The sequence below is a fragment of the Pieris rapae genome, chromosome 1 (genome assembly GCF_905147795.1).
Source record: "Pieris rapae chromosome 1, ilPieRapa1.1, whole genome shotgun sequence".
In the NCBI taxonomy this organism is placed as follows: Eukaryota; Metazoa; Arthropoda; class Insecta; order Lepidoptera; family Pieridae; genus Pieris; species Pieris rapae.
The window spans coordinates 11,739,058-11,752,878 of NC_059509.1; the positions used below are offsets into that span (position 1 = coordinate 11,739,058).

A 13,821-nucleotide genomic window follows, 5' to 3' on the forward strand; every position below is an offset into this window, starting at 1 on the left:
CTTATAGTCGTAGTAAATAACTTAACTTTCGAAAAATCATCGTTACAGCTCAAATTCCATGTAATATATAATGTGTATAGTATTCAGTTCTTTTTATTTTATTTTATTTGTATTGAACAACGTCATTATTTCGTGTTGTGTATGTATGTATTGTTTAAAATTGCATATACATATTACATAGGCATTGGCAATAACTTAATTTCAATTCTTTGAATATATACTACCAAAACCTACGTGGCTTACGTACCAAGTGCAGCAATCTTCTAAGTAGTATTTTGTTAAACTCATATGACATACTTTCTTTTACGGAAACATGGTTAGTTGATGGTATTTATAATAACGAAATGTTTGACAACAGATACGTGGTCTTCAGACGTGACAGAAATTATGATAAAACTAGACAGACCAAGGGCGGAGGGGTACTACTTGCAGTGAATCGCAATTTAAACGTAAGAGAGCGAGTAGAATGGAGGTCATCTGCTGAAGACATTTGGATTACAATTACGTCTGGAGCTAAAAAACAAAAAAATATTCAAAATCTACACATCTGTACCTTATACCTTTGTGCCGAAAATTGTGGTAACTCCTTTTTAGACCAACTAAGTAACTTTACGCGTAAATTAAACGAATTAATTTTTTCAAACCCACATGACAAATTTTTAATTTTAGGAGATTTTAATCTCAGTCATATTGACTGGTCTACGAGCGACGATGATTACACTTGCCTCCTACCGAAGGGCTACTCCGGATTGCAACAAATCGAGTTAATGGATACATTGATTCTTGGTAATCTTAACCAATATAATCATGTAAGAAATGTATACGGCAGAATATTGGATCTGGTTTTCTCTAATATTGCGGTGAAAGTCAGTGCATGTGACGATCCCTTGTTACCTGAAGACCCACATCACAAATCTTTATGTATCTTAACTGAGTTTTTACTTACCGATACTATTGAGGATAACAGAATAGTAAAATACATGTATAATAAAGGAAGTTATGAAGAAATTAACAATGAGCTAAGAAACTACAATTGGCAGAATACTTTATCGTCGAATGATTTGGAAGATGCTGTATCAACATTTTATGAAATTTTATACACCTTAAGAGATAAATATATACCAAAGAAAACTTATAAGTTGTATCATTACCCTAAATGGTACACATTACCTTTAATTAAAATGATCAAGGAAAAATTTAAGTTTCATCGTAAGTTTAAAAAGTACAAGAACCTCTCGGATTATGAATCTTTTTCGCTTCTCAGGTCACGTGTCAAGATTCTTGAGAGACAGTGCTTCAATGAATATATTAGCAGAACTGAAAATTCAATAATAACTAATCCTAAACATTTTTGGTCTTACATTAAAAGTAAAAAACTTAACCACTCCTTTCCGAAAACTATGAATTACTGTAGCGAAACAGCCAGCAAGGGTGAAGATATCGCTAATCTTTTTGTTAAATACTTTAAGTCTACGTATAGAAATGATAATTTCAACAATCCATACACAACCGTAACTACCACATCACAACATGCTCAAAACAGTGACTCTAATATATCCGCAATCGAAATACAACCTAAAAAAATATCGGCATTGCTAAAAAAACTAGATCTCTCAAAATCGGGTGGTCCCGATTTTATTCCACCACTATTCTTAACGAAGTGTGCTGATAATTTGTCAAAACCACTTTCGTACTTATTTAATTTCTCCATACGCAAAGGTCTAGTACCTAACATATGGAAAGCAGCTTTCATTACTCCTGTTCATAAAAAGGGCAATAAATGTGATATTGAAAATTACCGACCAATTTCTAAACTATGTCTCATTGCCAAGATCTTTGAAAAAATTGTATATCAACAGGTGTATGCAGCTGTAAAGCCTCAGCTCACCAGTGAACAACACGGGTTTTTAAGGAATCGATCTACGGTCTCAAACCTTATTATTGCCAATGAATACATATCGAGTGGCATGGATAGGCGAGCGCAGGTCGACGTCATCTACACAGATTACAGCAAATGTTTTGATCGTATTGATCATGACATCTTGCTTACTAAGTTGGCATCCATGGGTATACACGGCGACCTGTTTCGCTGGTTCAAGTCATACGTTGACAATCGTTCACAAGCGGTCGTTTTACAAGGATATACATCTAATTGGATGTCTATTCCTTCAGGTGTTCCACAGGGCTCCTTATTAGGACCCCTCTTATTTATACTATTTGTGAACGATATACTATCATGTTTTAAATATTCTAAAATATTACTATATGCGGACGACATGAAAATTATGAAGATAATAACAAACACGCAGGATGCATTACAACTCCAGGAAGATTTAAATCGATTTGAGGATTATTGTTTTCGAAACAAGCTGGATTTGAATGTCTCGAAATGCTTTTGTATGACATTTACTAGGAAAAGTAATAAAATCAGTACAACATACAAACTTAAAAATTCTGCATTAGAGGCTGTCGATGTTATTAGGGATCTAGGAGTCCTGCATGATAATAAGCTAATATTTGATTTACATGTAGATAGTATTGTACGGAAAGCGACCAAAATGCTTGGCTTTATTTTAAGAACATCATCTAGTTTTACCCAAGTAAAGACATTGAAAATTCTATATTGTGCGTATGTTAGAAGCAACTTAGAGTATGCATCACAAGTTTGGAACCCTCAGTATGCTTTTTACAATAATAGAATTGAAAATATCCAAAAAAAATTTCTTAAGCACTTGCAATTTAAGGCCAAAATTTCGCTGCCTGATTACAGAGCCCGGTGTAAACATTTTCACATGTTACCATTGTCATTACGACGTGATATTGCGGACACTATCTACCTTATGAAAATTGCTACTGGCGAAGTCGATTGTACTGAGCTAGTGAGTAAAATAAGCCTTCGAACATATAACAAAACACTTAGAATTATGAACATATTGCACGTGCCGAGAGTAAACACAAATTATAGAGGGAGGAACTTTATGGTTAGGGCAGCAAACAAATTCAATAACTCAACGGTGGACATTGACATGTTCGCTTGGAGTGTGGAGGCAGCAAGGAGAGCTCTGGTACAAAATTATTTTAACCAGGATGAATGAAGTGTCTTCATTCTTCTTTCAACTTCATTTTCAATGTCAACAAATTAAATTCTGTTTTTCTGTTTATTGTTATTGTTTTGTTTAACACTAAAATTTTTTGAAATGTCTAGGTACCTTCTTCTTATATATATTCATTCAAATTAAACTATTTGTGAAGATTTATAATTGGCCCATGTTGTTATGTATATATTCATCTATTTTTGTATTGTGCTGTGAATCTTCTTATGAATAAATAAATAAATAAATAAATGAGATTTTTCTTTTTAATATATATTTATAATATTCATCTTAATACGTTCAATTTGAAATGTATATTATACACTGAAACGTAACTAAACACACTCTGCATATTTTTCGCAACATTGTTGTGGGGATATATTCAGCAGAATACGCAGAGGCGATGAGAACGTGGAGAAAATGATTGTGGTTGGATCATATGGCCATTGACCAACTAGATGGACCAATCATGTAAAAGACTCATCTCAAAACACTATCATAAGAGAGGCGTTGGACAGACCTGGAAACTTTGTCTGGTGGTCTTTCTGATCACGACCTACATACATGAGCAGAAATATACTTATAATTTTTCGCTTTTTGTTTAATTACTTTAAAAAATGATGACAGAAACGGATGCAAAAATGAGTCTAGTCTGTTAGGAGAGGCTATTTAGTCACAAGTTGGCATTAAATTACTGCGGCTAACAGACAATATGTTATTAAAAATAGTCTAAATCACAAGCAAGATGAAGAAAATATGAAAACTGGTGTAGATGTAATGCTTGTTTTAAAACTGAACTGACCTGTAGGCCAGCTCTGACCATAACATTATCTCTTCCCACTGCTCCCAAATATGAATCGTTCCTCAGTCTACGAGGCGGCACTTGCGGCTCACCACCTGCCTGCTGGTCATATACGTTCTCCAAAAGGAATGGAGGAATTTCCGTCACCTGCCATTGTTAATGGAAATTAATTTCTAAATCTAATGTCTATTCAATTAGCACCAACTCATTATTTTGATTCATTTATCTCTTGACTAGTGACCCGCCCCAGCTTCGCACGGGTGCAATGCTGATGAGAAGCTGGTTTTTATTATGTATTGTTATTTCCGTCGCTGGAAAGCTCCGATAATATACGCGACATATACCATCACGGACTTTTCTGTGGACCGTTTCAAATACTTAGTACATTATTTTGATAAAACTCGTAGGGTTCACCGTGCGTTTGCAATGTAAGCGAAAAAATGGCTCTATATTTTATTTAACGTTCAAAAGTGCCATTTTAGATGGTCTAATTGGAATAATGATTTGATTTATTATAACTACAGCCCAACAATATTAAAAAAATCTTACGTTCATCTGTATCCAATCTTTGTAAAGCGCAATAACTCTTCGAACAGCTGCTGCATGTGAGAAAGGCAGTAGAAAAGCCTGTCTCAAAATCTCTATTGTAAAGTCAACATGTTCTCTTGAAGAACAGCACAAAACATCGCGTACCACTTGGTCGGAGGACAGCTCTTCATATATTCCTGCCCCTATTTTGAAAAAAAATGACAATTATGATTTAGAACATTAAAATGTGTTTTTTTATATTGGCGTTGTGTTAGGATAAAGTTTTATACCTGAATCCAGGCTGGGATGTGGAGTATTAGAGGTGGAATCGTGTGATGAAGCTCTACTGGAGTCCGAGGGCTGTCCAACAGTAAATGAAGTCTCTTCTTCATGATGTAATGATGTTGCCGGTGTGGGCGTATTTGAATGTACAATGTGCGATCCGGTACTTGTCATTGAAGAGGGTTGGCCACCCTCGCTGCCTTGTTTCTTCATGAAATGGGCATAATTCGCAACCCATTTTATTAATATTACTCTGCATATTGCAAAGTCGTCTTCTAGTATATTGTGTTGAACTGGCAAATCTGAAAAATTAAATAAATAATTTAGCTTACGGTTTTTAATATTAAAATCTTAATATTTGATCTCACTTACCAAGATTAGGTTTATATAATGAATTCTTATAATTATACTGTGGACATATAGCTGGTAAATAATACATTTTAAATTTCTCTAAGAGGAATGCAAAGCTTCTCATCGCTTTGGTATGTGATCTGTCCTTCCACTGCACTTTGATGACAGTTGTAGCCATACTATCAAGGAGTATTTCAAAGTAGTGTTTTGTTTCATTTTCTATAACTTTCTCACTAGCGCTTGGAGGTAACAGAGGCTGTATGTCAACACTTTGGACGGGATTTAATGCATTTGTATCGTGAAATATTGATGCAGAGACATTTGCTAATTTTCCCATGAAGCCAGTAGGTGCCTGTTCGACTACTACTTTTTTCTGATTTTCCATTGAACTAAAATTTGGATGTTGCAATATATCATCTACTTTGAATTCATTAGATTCTTGTGATATATTTGTCACTATGTCAAAAACCTTTGGTTTGAATGGTGAGCCAATGGGTGGCAGACAAGAATCAGGTAATCCAGGTACGAGGGATGCAAACATTCTATGTACTTCTGGTGGAGCATTATCACCAAGTGCTTGATACCATAATAGAAAAAATCTAAAAGTGTTAGCAAAATTAATTAATATATCATCGATTATTTTTAAAACAGTTGGTGGTGTAAAATCTACAATACAAACCTTATTGCATCTGCCCTAAGCTTATGTGAATTTCCTCCATGGAGGAGTTTTGAAAATATTCTTGTTAATGAGTGAAGTTGCCATCTTTTACCTATCAACTCTGGTAAAAGACATAAAACTTTTTCTAAAAGTGATAATGCACCTTCTAACTCTTCTTTACCAGCCTTGTGCACTAAAAAATAGTTCAAAATTTTTAGTGAAATCACAATAAGCCTTTAACATATATTGACATATAATAAATCAGTCATTTTTAAAGCTATCTCAGAATGAGATTTGTTTCTAAGCAAAAAGTCACATATCTTAAGCAGACATACACAATGTAAGCAGCACAACAACTTGCAACAACATTGACCTTCATCACATAATTTACACAGCCATGACACACACATGACAAAGTGAATTTGTGACTTGCTGATGTGTAAAGGATTAATCTTATCGGGAATAATGATGTATAATGATTTCATGTTTGTATTATTGAAATAGCTTCTTTATGTATTTATATCTATTCACTATATTATTAATTAACCTGGTGGACCAAAAACAATGTATAGGTTATGTATCCATTAAACTATATTAACATTTTTTTTATAAATTATGTATAAAAATAATAAAATAAATTAATATCAAATGAATGGAAAAAAAACAATGACTTTATGGTTATTGATGTTCCTTTGATCATGATTAGAATAGATAATTACAGTATACCAGTGAATGATGATATCAATATTATTAAATGAAGTGCAAAAGTCAGTAAATAATCATTATGATTTTACAAGCACCAAAACTCACCAAGATGGAACGGAAGTTCTGTGTGGCAAAACAGAAGAATATATTTAATTATTATAAGTAGGAGGTACAACAATATTTATACAAATTCTATACACTCTTTAAAAATATCTGTTTAATTTAAATCCTTGATTTTGTGGACAATAGAGCCGATTGTTACATTTAGAAGGAATTAAATAATAAGAGGGTTGGCCATAAATACAAAAATTCTAACTAATTCATTCATTTTAATAATCCATATACTAAAAATAATTTTAAATAAGCTACAGCTAATTACATATTTGAGAATAAAATATAAGAAAATCTCACCTCTTTGTCGAAGATTATTTTCAGCTAAAATAAAGTTGTCATAAAGAATAAAGTAAACATGACTAAAATTGGCCTCAAAGTATGTTTTTGCTTCATCTGTTTCAAAGTGCTCTGAAAAGTTTGTTTTATTTTAACATTCAAGTTTCATACAAAATCTAATAAATATGATTTCACTGTATTAACATGCATAATACCAAAAGTAACAATAATGTATATTATAAATAAACCATTGGCCACAAATCATTATAATGTTTTGTCATGATAATATAACAGAATAACAAAAATTACAGTTATTCACATCTAATTAACATGTAGAACGGAGTAAAGACGCTATGTGTTGTGGCGAGAAAGTCGTAAATAAGGTAATCATCATCTTTATGTATATTGTGAATACCGTACCTAAAACTATCCTCAAGTGTTTTAATCGGGTTGTAGAGTCTTTCTTTGAATCCTGAATTTTAACTGTTGATTTCTTGACATCTTGGTGTGATTTTTTTGTAAACATTGTAGTCAGTTGTTAAAAAAATTATAAAGCAGTTTTATTCATCGTAGGAGTAGATCAATTTAATTTCACATGTTTTAAAACACCATTAAACTGCACTGTGATACTATGTCTATGTATGAATTTTTTTAAGTTCTCTTATTTACATTATTCAGTTTTCACTTTGTCACAAATACTGATGAATGATGATTGATCATTGGAAAATGGAAAACCGAAAATATTCTGAAAATTGTATGTGTCAAAAGCACGTCAATTGACAATGACAGAATGAAAGCTGACGTAGGCAAATAAAACATCATTTTTCTGCGATGACATTGACACAAGGCCACTAGAATGTGCGCTGTGTATATATAAAAAAAAAACACTTTTTAAATTTAAATTTCGGCGCTATAAATGAGTTTTGTTTCAAGATAAATACATTTTTGTATTTAATACACATTTGATCCTGTTCTACATTTTCGAGTGCTTAATATTATAATGCGATCCACATTGGAATGCGGACTTTTTATAAAACTAAATTCCCATAATTAAATAAAATTAGTGTTAAATACATTTTTATGCTTTAGGTCGTGAAACGATTTTTGAAGATTGTTGAGAAAACATGGATTATGATTCCCGTCTATACCCGTATAAGATAAACATATTTAATTTAAATAATGTGTTATTGAACTTGATTACGTTTGTTGGCTAATTTATTGATATACTTAAACTTAATCAATACAAATTCAAATTTAAATTGAAAAACATCATTTATTCAGGTGGGTAACATAATGTACACTTAAGAACGTCAAAAAAAAAAAAATGCATTAAATGCTTCTAATTTTACATTTACTGCCAGTTCTCAAATCAAGGCCGTAGAATGGAAGAGAAGAACAATATATAATACATATTCGAATACGAATTACATAGTTGCTTTAAATTTCATTTATAGTTTATCTTAAAATAGCAAATAATAGAATGTTATGTTATTTTATATATCTTTCAGAAGGATTCCTTAAAGAATAACATCATATGCGCGAATATATTAATTTAAGATTTTAGTTTATATTTTAACAAGAATAAGAATCTGTCATATACACAAGAAAAAATAAATTGATAAGACGTAGATTACGGTAATTTTTCACTTCACAGAGTTTCTATTCGACCTCAAGATGAACTTAATAATTCTTACCAAAGGAACCTAAGTCATTTCCGTAACTGGTTTCCTCATACTATGCTATACTTTTATTTTGATTATTGGATGACCGCGAGTTCATTGTATAGAGATTACACAGAATCATTCCGATCCCTACCTCCTCGCGAAATAGCCGTTTAATTAAAGCACGAACAATATAGATATAAAGTTCGTGTGTTGGCAAATATGTTTTATTACAATATATTTTTTGTAGTATTTGTGCTTAGTGTGCATTCAGCGAGAATATCAAAAGATACAATCGGTTTTCCGGAATCTGAAGAAAATGTCAATTTAGTAAATAGAGAGGTAAGATTATATTATTGTAGACAATATTTAAACCATTACTTATTTTATATAAGTAAAATAATATGTATATAATAGTTCTGTTAGGAGTTATTAATGCTCTTTACAAATAGGTAGGTTAAGCAATGTAATAAAAAGATTATATCGCGACGTTAAGTAATATTTATTTATATATCTTACACGCAAGGAATATATTTGAATTAGGTATATTTTTTGTTTCAGAATCGTCATCCAATTTATTTGCCATCAGTTTGCGGTGATAACGAACTTTATTATCCCGGTGATCAAAAGGACGACTGGATATGCGATTGTAGGCCTGGTTAGTAAATAGTGTTCTTAATTTTTTTTTTATAGAACAGGGGCAATCGGTCAGGAGGCTCACCTGATGTTAAGTGATACCGCCGTCCATAAACACTCTCAATGCCAGAGGGCTCGCGCGTTGCCAGTCTTTTAAGAATTGGTACGCTCTTTTCTTGAAGGATCCTAAGTCAAATTGGTTCGGAAATACTTCGGTGGGCAGCTGGTTCCACAAAGTGGTAGCGCGGCAAAACTGCCTAGAAAAACGCTCAGTTGTGGAACGGCGGACATCGACGTGATAGTAACGTGTACTATTTAATAGAGAATTAATTATCACCACTCCTAACACTGTTTGTCTTGACGTCGGAATTATTATACGCAAATACGTTAGACGTATAGGCAAATAGGTGATCGGTTTTCCTACATTCATTTTTATTACCGATGACGATACAACGCTTTGGTTAAATTTCGCATGTCAAACCACTACCATGACGTACAAGATTTCTTAGCGGAATAAAATACGTTATCGGGATAATTATAAACATAATTTAAGCACATAACATTATTTAATAAACAAACCGTTACAATTTATAATTAAACCATTATTAGTAATATATTCTATAAGTTAGTACTTATTTACTACTACTTACTACAATAATTACTATTAATGTCCTAGTGGACATAACGAGAAATCTAATAGTTAAAAGCGAACATAAATAAATAAAAATGTGTTTTTTCATTATAACAATGCATCAAAATGTGTGACATTTGGGAACTTTTTTAATTAAAAATACCCGTTCTTTTTTAATTACAATTGAATAGTAAATTAGTGTAAAATTCTAAAAATAATTCGTGTTGTTTATTTATACAGAAATCTAAACACAATGCTTTGATTACATGTAAACTCCCACACTGGGTGTTTATGTGTTTTTAGCCTGTTTTAATTACACGACGACAAAAAAACGCGATTCAACGACCGTTTCTAAACCATTATAAACTATTGTGTATACTAGTTATGAGTGATTCGCTGCAAACTTCCTCAAACAATCACTAAGTTGTAATTTCCGTCATAAAATTCTTGATAATTAAGACTCGATAATATTAAACGCGAACGTTGGAAGACTTTTTTTATAAAAACGATCATGGAGGCAAAAGTGGGTTATACTAATGATACATGACATACATTTTTAGTTAGTGTCTAATGAGTAAAGTGGTACTTAAAATAGTTAAGTACCTACGAGTACCTAATGTTATCTATAGTGACGCAACTAAGCGATATTTATTGTTGTATCTTATGAAATAGTCTGTAATCTATACATGCCTTAACTATTGCGAATCGTTCATACATCCCACAGAATACGATAAATTAAATAGATAGAAATTACCACTCTTGAGGAGGACATTAAAAGATCAACCGAATAATACAAAAGGAGACTTGAGGCCTCATAGAAACGGTGGATTTGCCACAGTTTAATAGTTTGCGAGTTACGGAGGAATAACAAATGATTGAATTTGCATTCCCTAATTGCCTTAAAATCATATCATAATCTGATAAAATGCAAGAGGCTGATTGCAGAGGGTTAAAATAAAAAAAAATACAAATTATATTAAAATTTGATCCGCAAGGCAAAATTATTAACGATTAAAATTACGCTTATCCTCACAGCCGATGCTATTAATAAAACTAAAACATCGCGCAGGTCGAGGTTTTATTCAACGCCATCGGTAGAACTGTAAATAATACTCCAAGTATTGAAATAATTTAAATTCCCGTGTGTTCATTATATTAAATTCCATTTACATCTGGCCAAAGACGATAAAAATAATAATAATAAGCCTTTATTCTTCCACAGACCACATCCTAATTACATAAATAAAATCAAATAGATATGAATACAATTTTAACTAAGATGCGGCCCCTGTCCGGGAGAAGGCCTCCTCCAACTTTTTCCACCCTAATTTATTTTGTGCCATCGTCATCCAATTTCTTCCCGCTACCCTCTCGATCCCGTCAACCCATCGCTCTATTGGTCTTCCTTTGTTTCTTGTTCCTTTTGGACCAGTCCAGACCTGTCATCTGTATAGCGCTAGGAGGCCCATCTCCATTTAAGTTTTAGGGCAAAGACGATAATTATAATTAATAAATATTTAATGTCTTTCAGGCTACTTATACTATCCAGAAAAGAACTCTTGCTGGCCGGCATTTAGACGTGGTCCATGCTCAAGCGATAAACACCTAATTCTACGCCTCAACTCCGTGATACCAATCTGTGTCACCAATCCCTGCAAAGATGGATTTGTGATGTGGAAGGGCACATGCGAACGCCTGGGTTCGATACGGCCCTGCTCAAACGAGTTTCCTCCCTCTGTTCTATGGATCAATGCTACAACAATCACTGTTGAATGTGTAGCTCTCAATTTTGACTCCAGGTACGATATGTATACGTCAATTGAAATGTGTCTCCCGGGTTGTAAGAGACACGTACAAAGTATTTGTGTGCCGCGTATTATGTAATATATTAGTATTATGGAAAATATAGAGTTAATATTTATTGTTGTATTTGAACCGATAATCATTTGTAATGTATTTTGTAATTCCTTATAGAACCGCGTGCAAGGCGTCTAGTGTGTTGCCATGACAACCGGCATTTTGTATACTTGCATCAAGCTTTGTTGTTCTCTGTGAATTTATTTCATTCATTATTCATTAAGAGTAAATGCGTTTATATGTAAAGATAACTGGTGATATAAATAAAATCATGATATGGAGATTATTATTGTGGTAAGTTTTTTTCATACATATTAGAATTTGAGCATCTATAAACATTATCTGATAACGTATATCTTGCAGTCGGATATATTATATTATTTATCTGAACTTTTGTAACACATCCTAAAACAAATAAAAAATAATATATATGAACAGTATAAGTGATAAAACTAGATCCGTTTGACGGAATCAGTTTTCCATAATAGTTTTGAATACATAATTAATGAAATAAAATATTACTAAAATTTTAGTTGTAATTATCTGTATTAACTAATAAAGATTATGAGCATTTAATTTTTATATTTTCAATTTACATAACCCAAGAATAATAAATCTCAACGTAGCAAGCGTAATTAGCCATTAAGCCAGCCTTTTTGCTAAAACTCATTTGGGTCAGTAAAAAGAACGTGGTCCGGTGGTCTCGCCTCAAGAAAGCCCGATTCGTTCAATTAATTTCCATATAATCGCAAGCTTGCTATCGCAATTGATCGGTGACCCACATTCACCAGTTCTCCAGTTCACCACTGCCCATCAGCCCTGATTAGCGACCCCTTTGATTACGACCTTCAATGTTTTTACGTCTTGAGATTGATGAAGAAATTGCGATGCGATTTTATTTTAAATCTGTAACCTGAATGTTTAAAAGTGCCTATTTTTTTTAATTCACTTTATGTGTATTCTGCAGATTTCAAAGGGTAAAACAGATTTTATTTAATGTTTCAAATATTATAATAAAATCATATAAAAACTCACGTTTAGTAAGTTTTCACCAAATTTCGTTAATTTTTTTTTTGTAAAAGATAAAAATAAAAAACCAAAAACTTGGTTTTTTAAATTTTTCACATAAATTTTGAGGTTATGTGAAAAAAGTGTAAATACAAAAGTTTTAGTTCTTTTTATTACCTACAACTTTGTCATTTGACTTTTTTCGATAGGATTTTTAGTTTTGCCAGAAATCGAGAAAAACCGATTTTTACCCTTTCTCCCTCACCCCCATCCCCTTCCCGACCTTAGATCGCCCATAAATTATTTTTCCTTTCATTTTTATAATATTCCCCTCCTTTTCTAATGGGTTTCATCCTACTATTATTATTTTTTTCACTTTTTATTATTTTAAAGGCTCTACCCTGGTCTAATATAATATAATAGTTTAGTAACAACTTCAAAGTTACATATAAAACATATATCTGAATATAATGATATATTTTTTGTATCTAATAGTTAAATTTAGTCATAAAATTCAATTATGAAACTGCGCGTATGTAGTGTCACTTTTAAAATTTTATCATTTCTACCATCTTTGTACATTTCATTAAGTATATTGCAATTAAGTTCACTTATAATTTCTTTACGCATCAGGACGTCGACGTGGACATGGTACACACAAGAGGCAAATATCGTGAGACAAGGTAGGTCACTTGCCTGATACGTAACCTAGTTTCGATATAAAATCGTTCTTTTGAATTATAAATTATTTCCCGTCAGTAAAACTGAAAGAGCTATACATCGGTATATTTCAGCGAATAAATTATCAGTGTCACTGATTATCATCATTTGAGCCATGAAAATAATTTCTTAGGATTTGCAGTCAAAACTTCCAAGAGTTATATCACTGTAATTATATTAAGAAAAGAGCCTGCTGTGGAGGAATAACAACCCCATGTACAAGAGCAAAAAATTATTTGCACAGCCGGAGTTGTGCCTAGGAAAGAAAAGACTGAGATGAGGCTTATATTGACTGTCCAGAGGGAAGTCGTAAAACCCAGTTTTTGGAGCTGAAGAACCTAATACACTAAACCCTGTATCTGGTCTCACCTCACTACGTAATATTACAGAAATTCAAAATTTAAAGCGTGTCAAAAGATATAATTAATTTGTTTTTACTACATTGTGTTTAGAATTTAATATCCTTTGAGGAATTCCCGCGAATTTAGCATTGGTTTTAC

The 13,821-nt window shown here is 32.4% G+C and overlaps 2 protein-coding genes across 3 annotated transcripts in view; one reads left to right on the forward strand and one right to left on the reverse strand.

The window, feature by feature from the left end:
- LOC110993061 (probable Rho GTPase-activating protein CG5521) overlaps nt 1-7,517 on the reverse strand; it is a 28,038-nt gene extending 20,521 nt beyond the window's left edge. Inside the window, exons 1-8 of one of the 2 annotated variants that reach the window (XM_045629533.1) lie at nt 7,229-7,517; nt 6,830-6,940; nt 6,524-6,541; nt 5,735-5,906; nt 5,077-5,654; nt 4,713-5,006; nt 4,444-4,625; nt 3,895-4,041 (exon numbers count right to left, since the gene is read on the reverse strand). In XM_045629533.1, coding sequence (XP_045485489.1) covers nt 3,895-4,041; nt 4,444-4,625; nt 4,713-5,006; nt 5,077-5,654; nt 5,735-5,906; nt 6,524-6,541; nt 6,830-6,940; nt 7,229-7,334 — 1,608 coding nt within the window. In that variant the 5' untranslated portion in view covers nt 7,335-7,517. The remainder of the gene's footprint in view (nt 1-3,894; nt 4,042-4,443; nt 4,626-4,712; nt 5,007-5,076; nt 5,655-5,734; nt 5,907-6,523; nt 6,542-6,829; nt 6,941-7,228) is intronic. The other variant, XM_045629778.1, reaches the window with a different exon arrangement.
- A 1,068-nt stretch (nt 7,518-8,585) lies between these two features.
- LOC110993076 lies at nt 8,586-11,879 on the forward strand. The gene is made up of 4 exons (XM_022259167.2): nt 8,586-8,811; nt 9,031-9,127; nt 11,268-11,535; nt 11,711-11,879. Exons 1-4 carry the CDS (start codon nt 8,692-8,694, stop codon nt 11,742-11,744), a joined length of 519 nt encoding a protein of 172 aa, XP_022114859.2. The 5' UTR covers nt 8,586-8,691; the 3' UTR covers nt 11,745-11,879.
- The last annotated feature ends 1,942 nt before the right edge of the window (nt 11,880-13,821 follow it).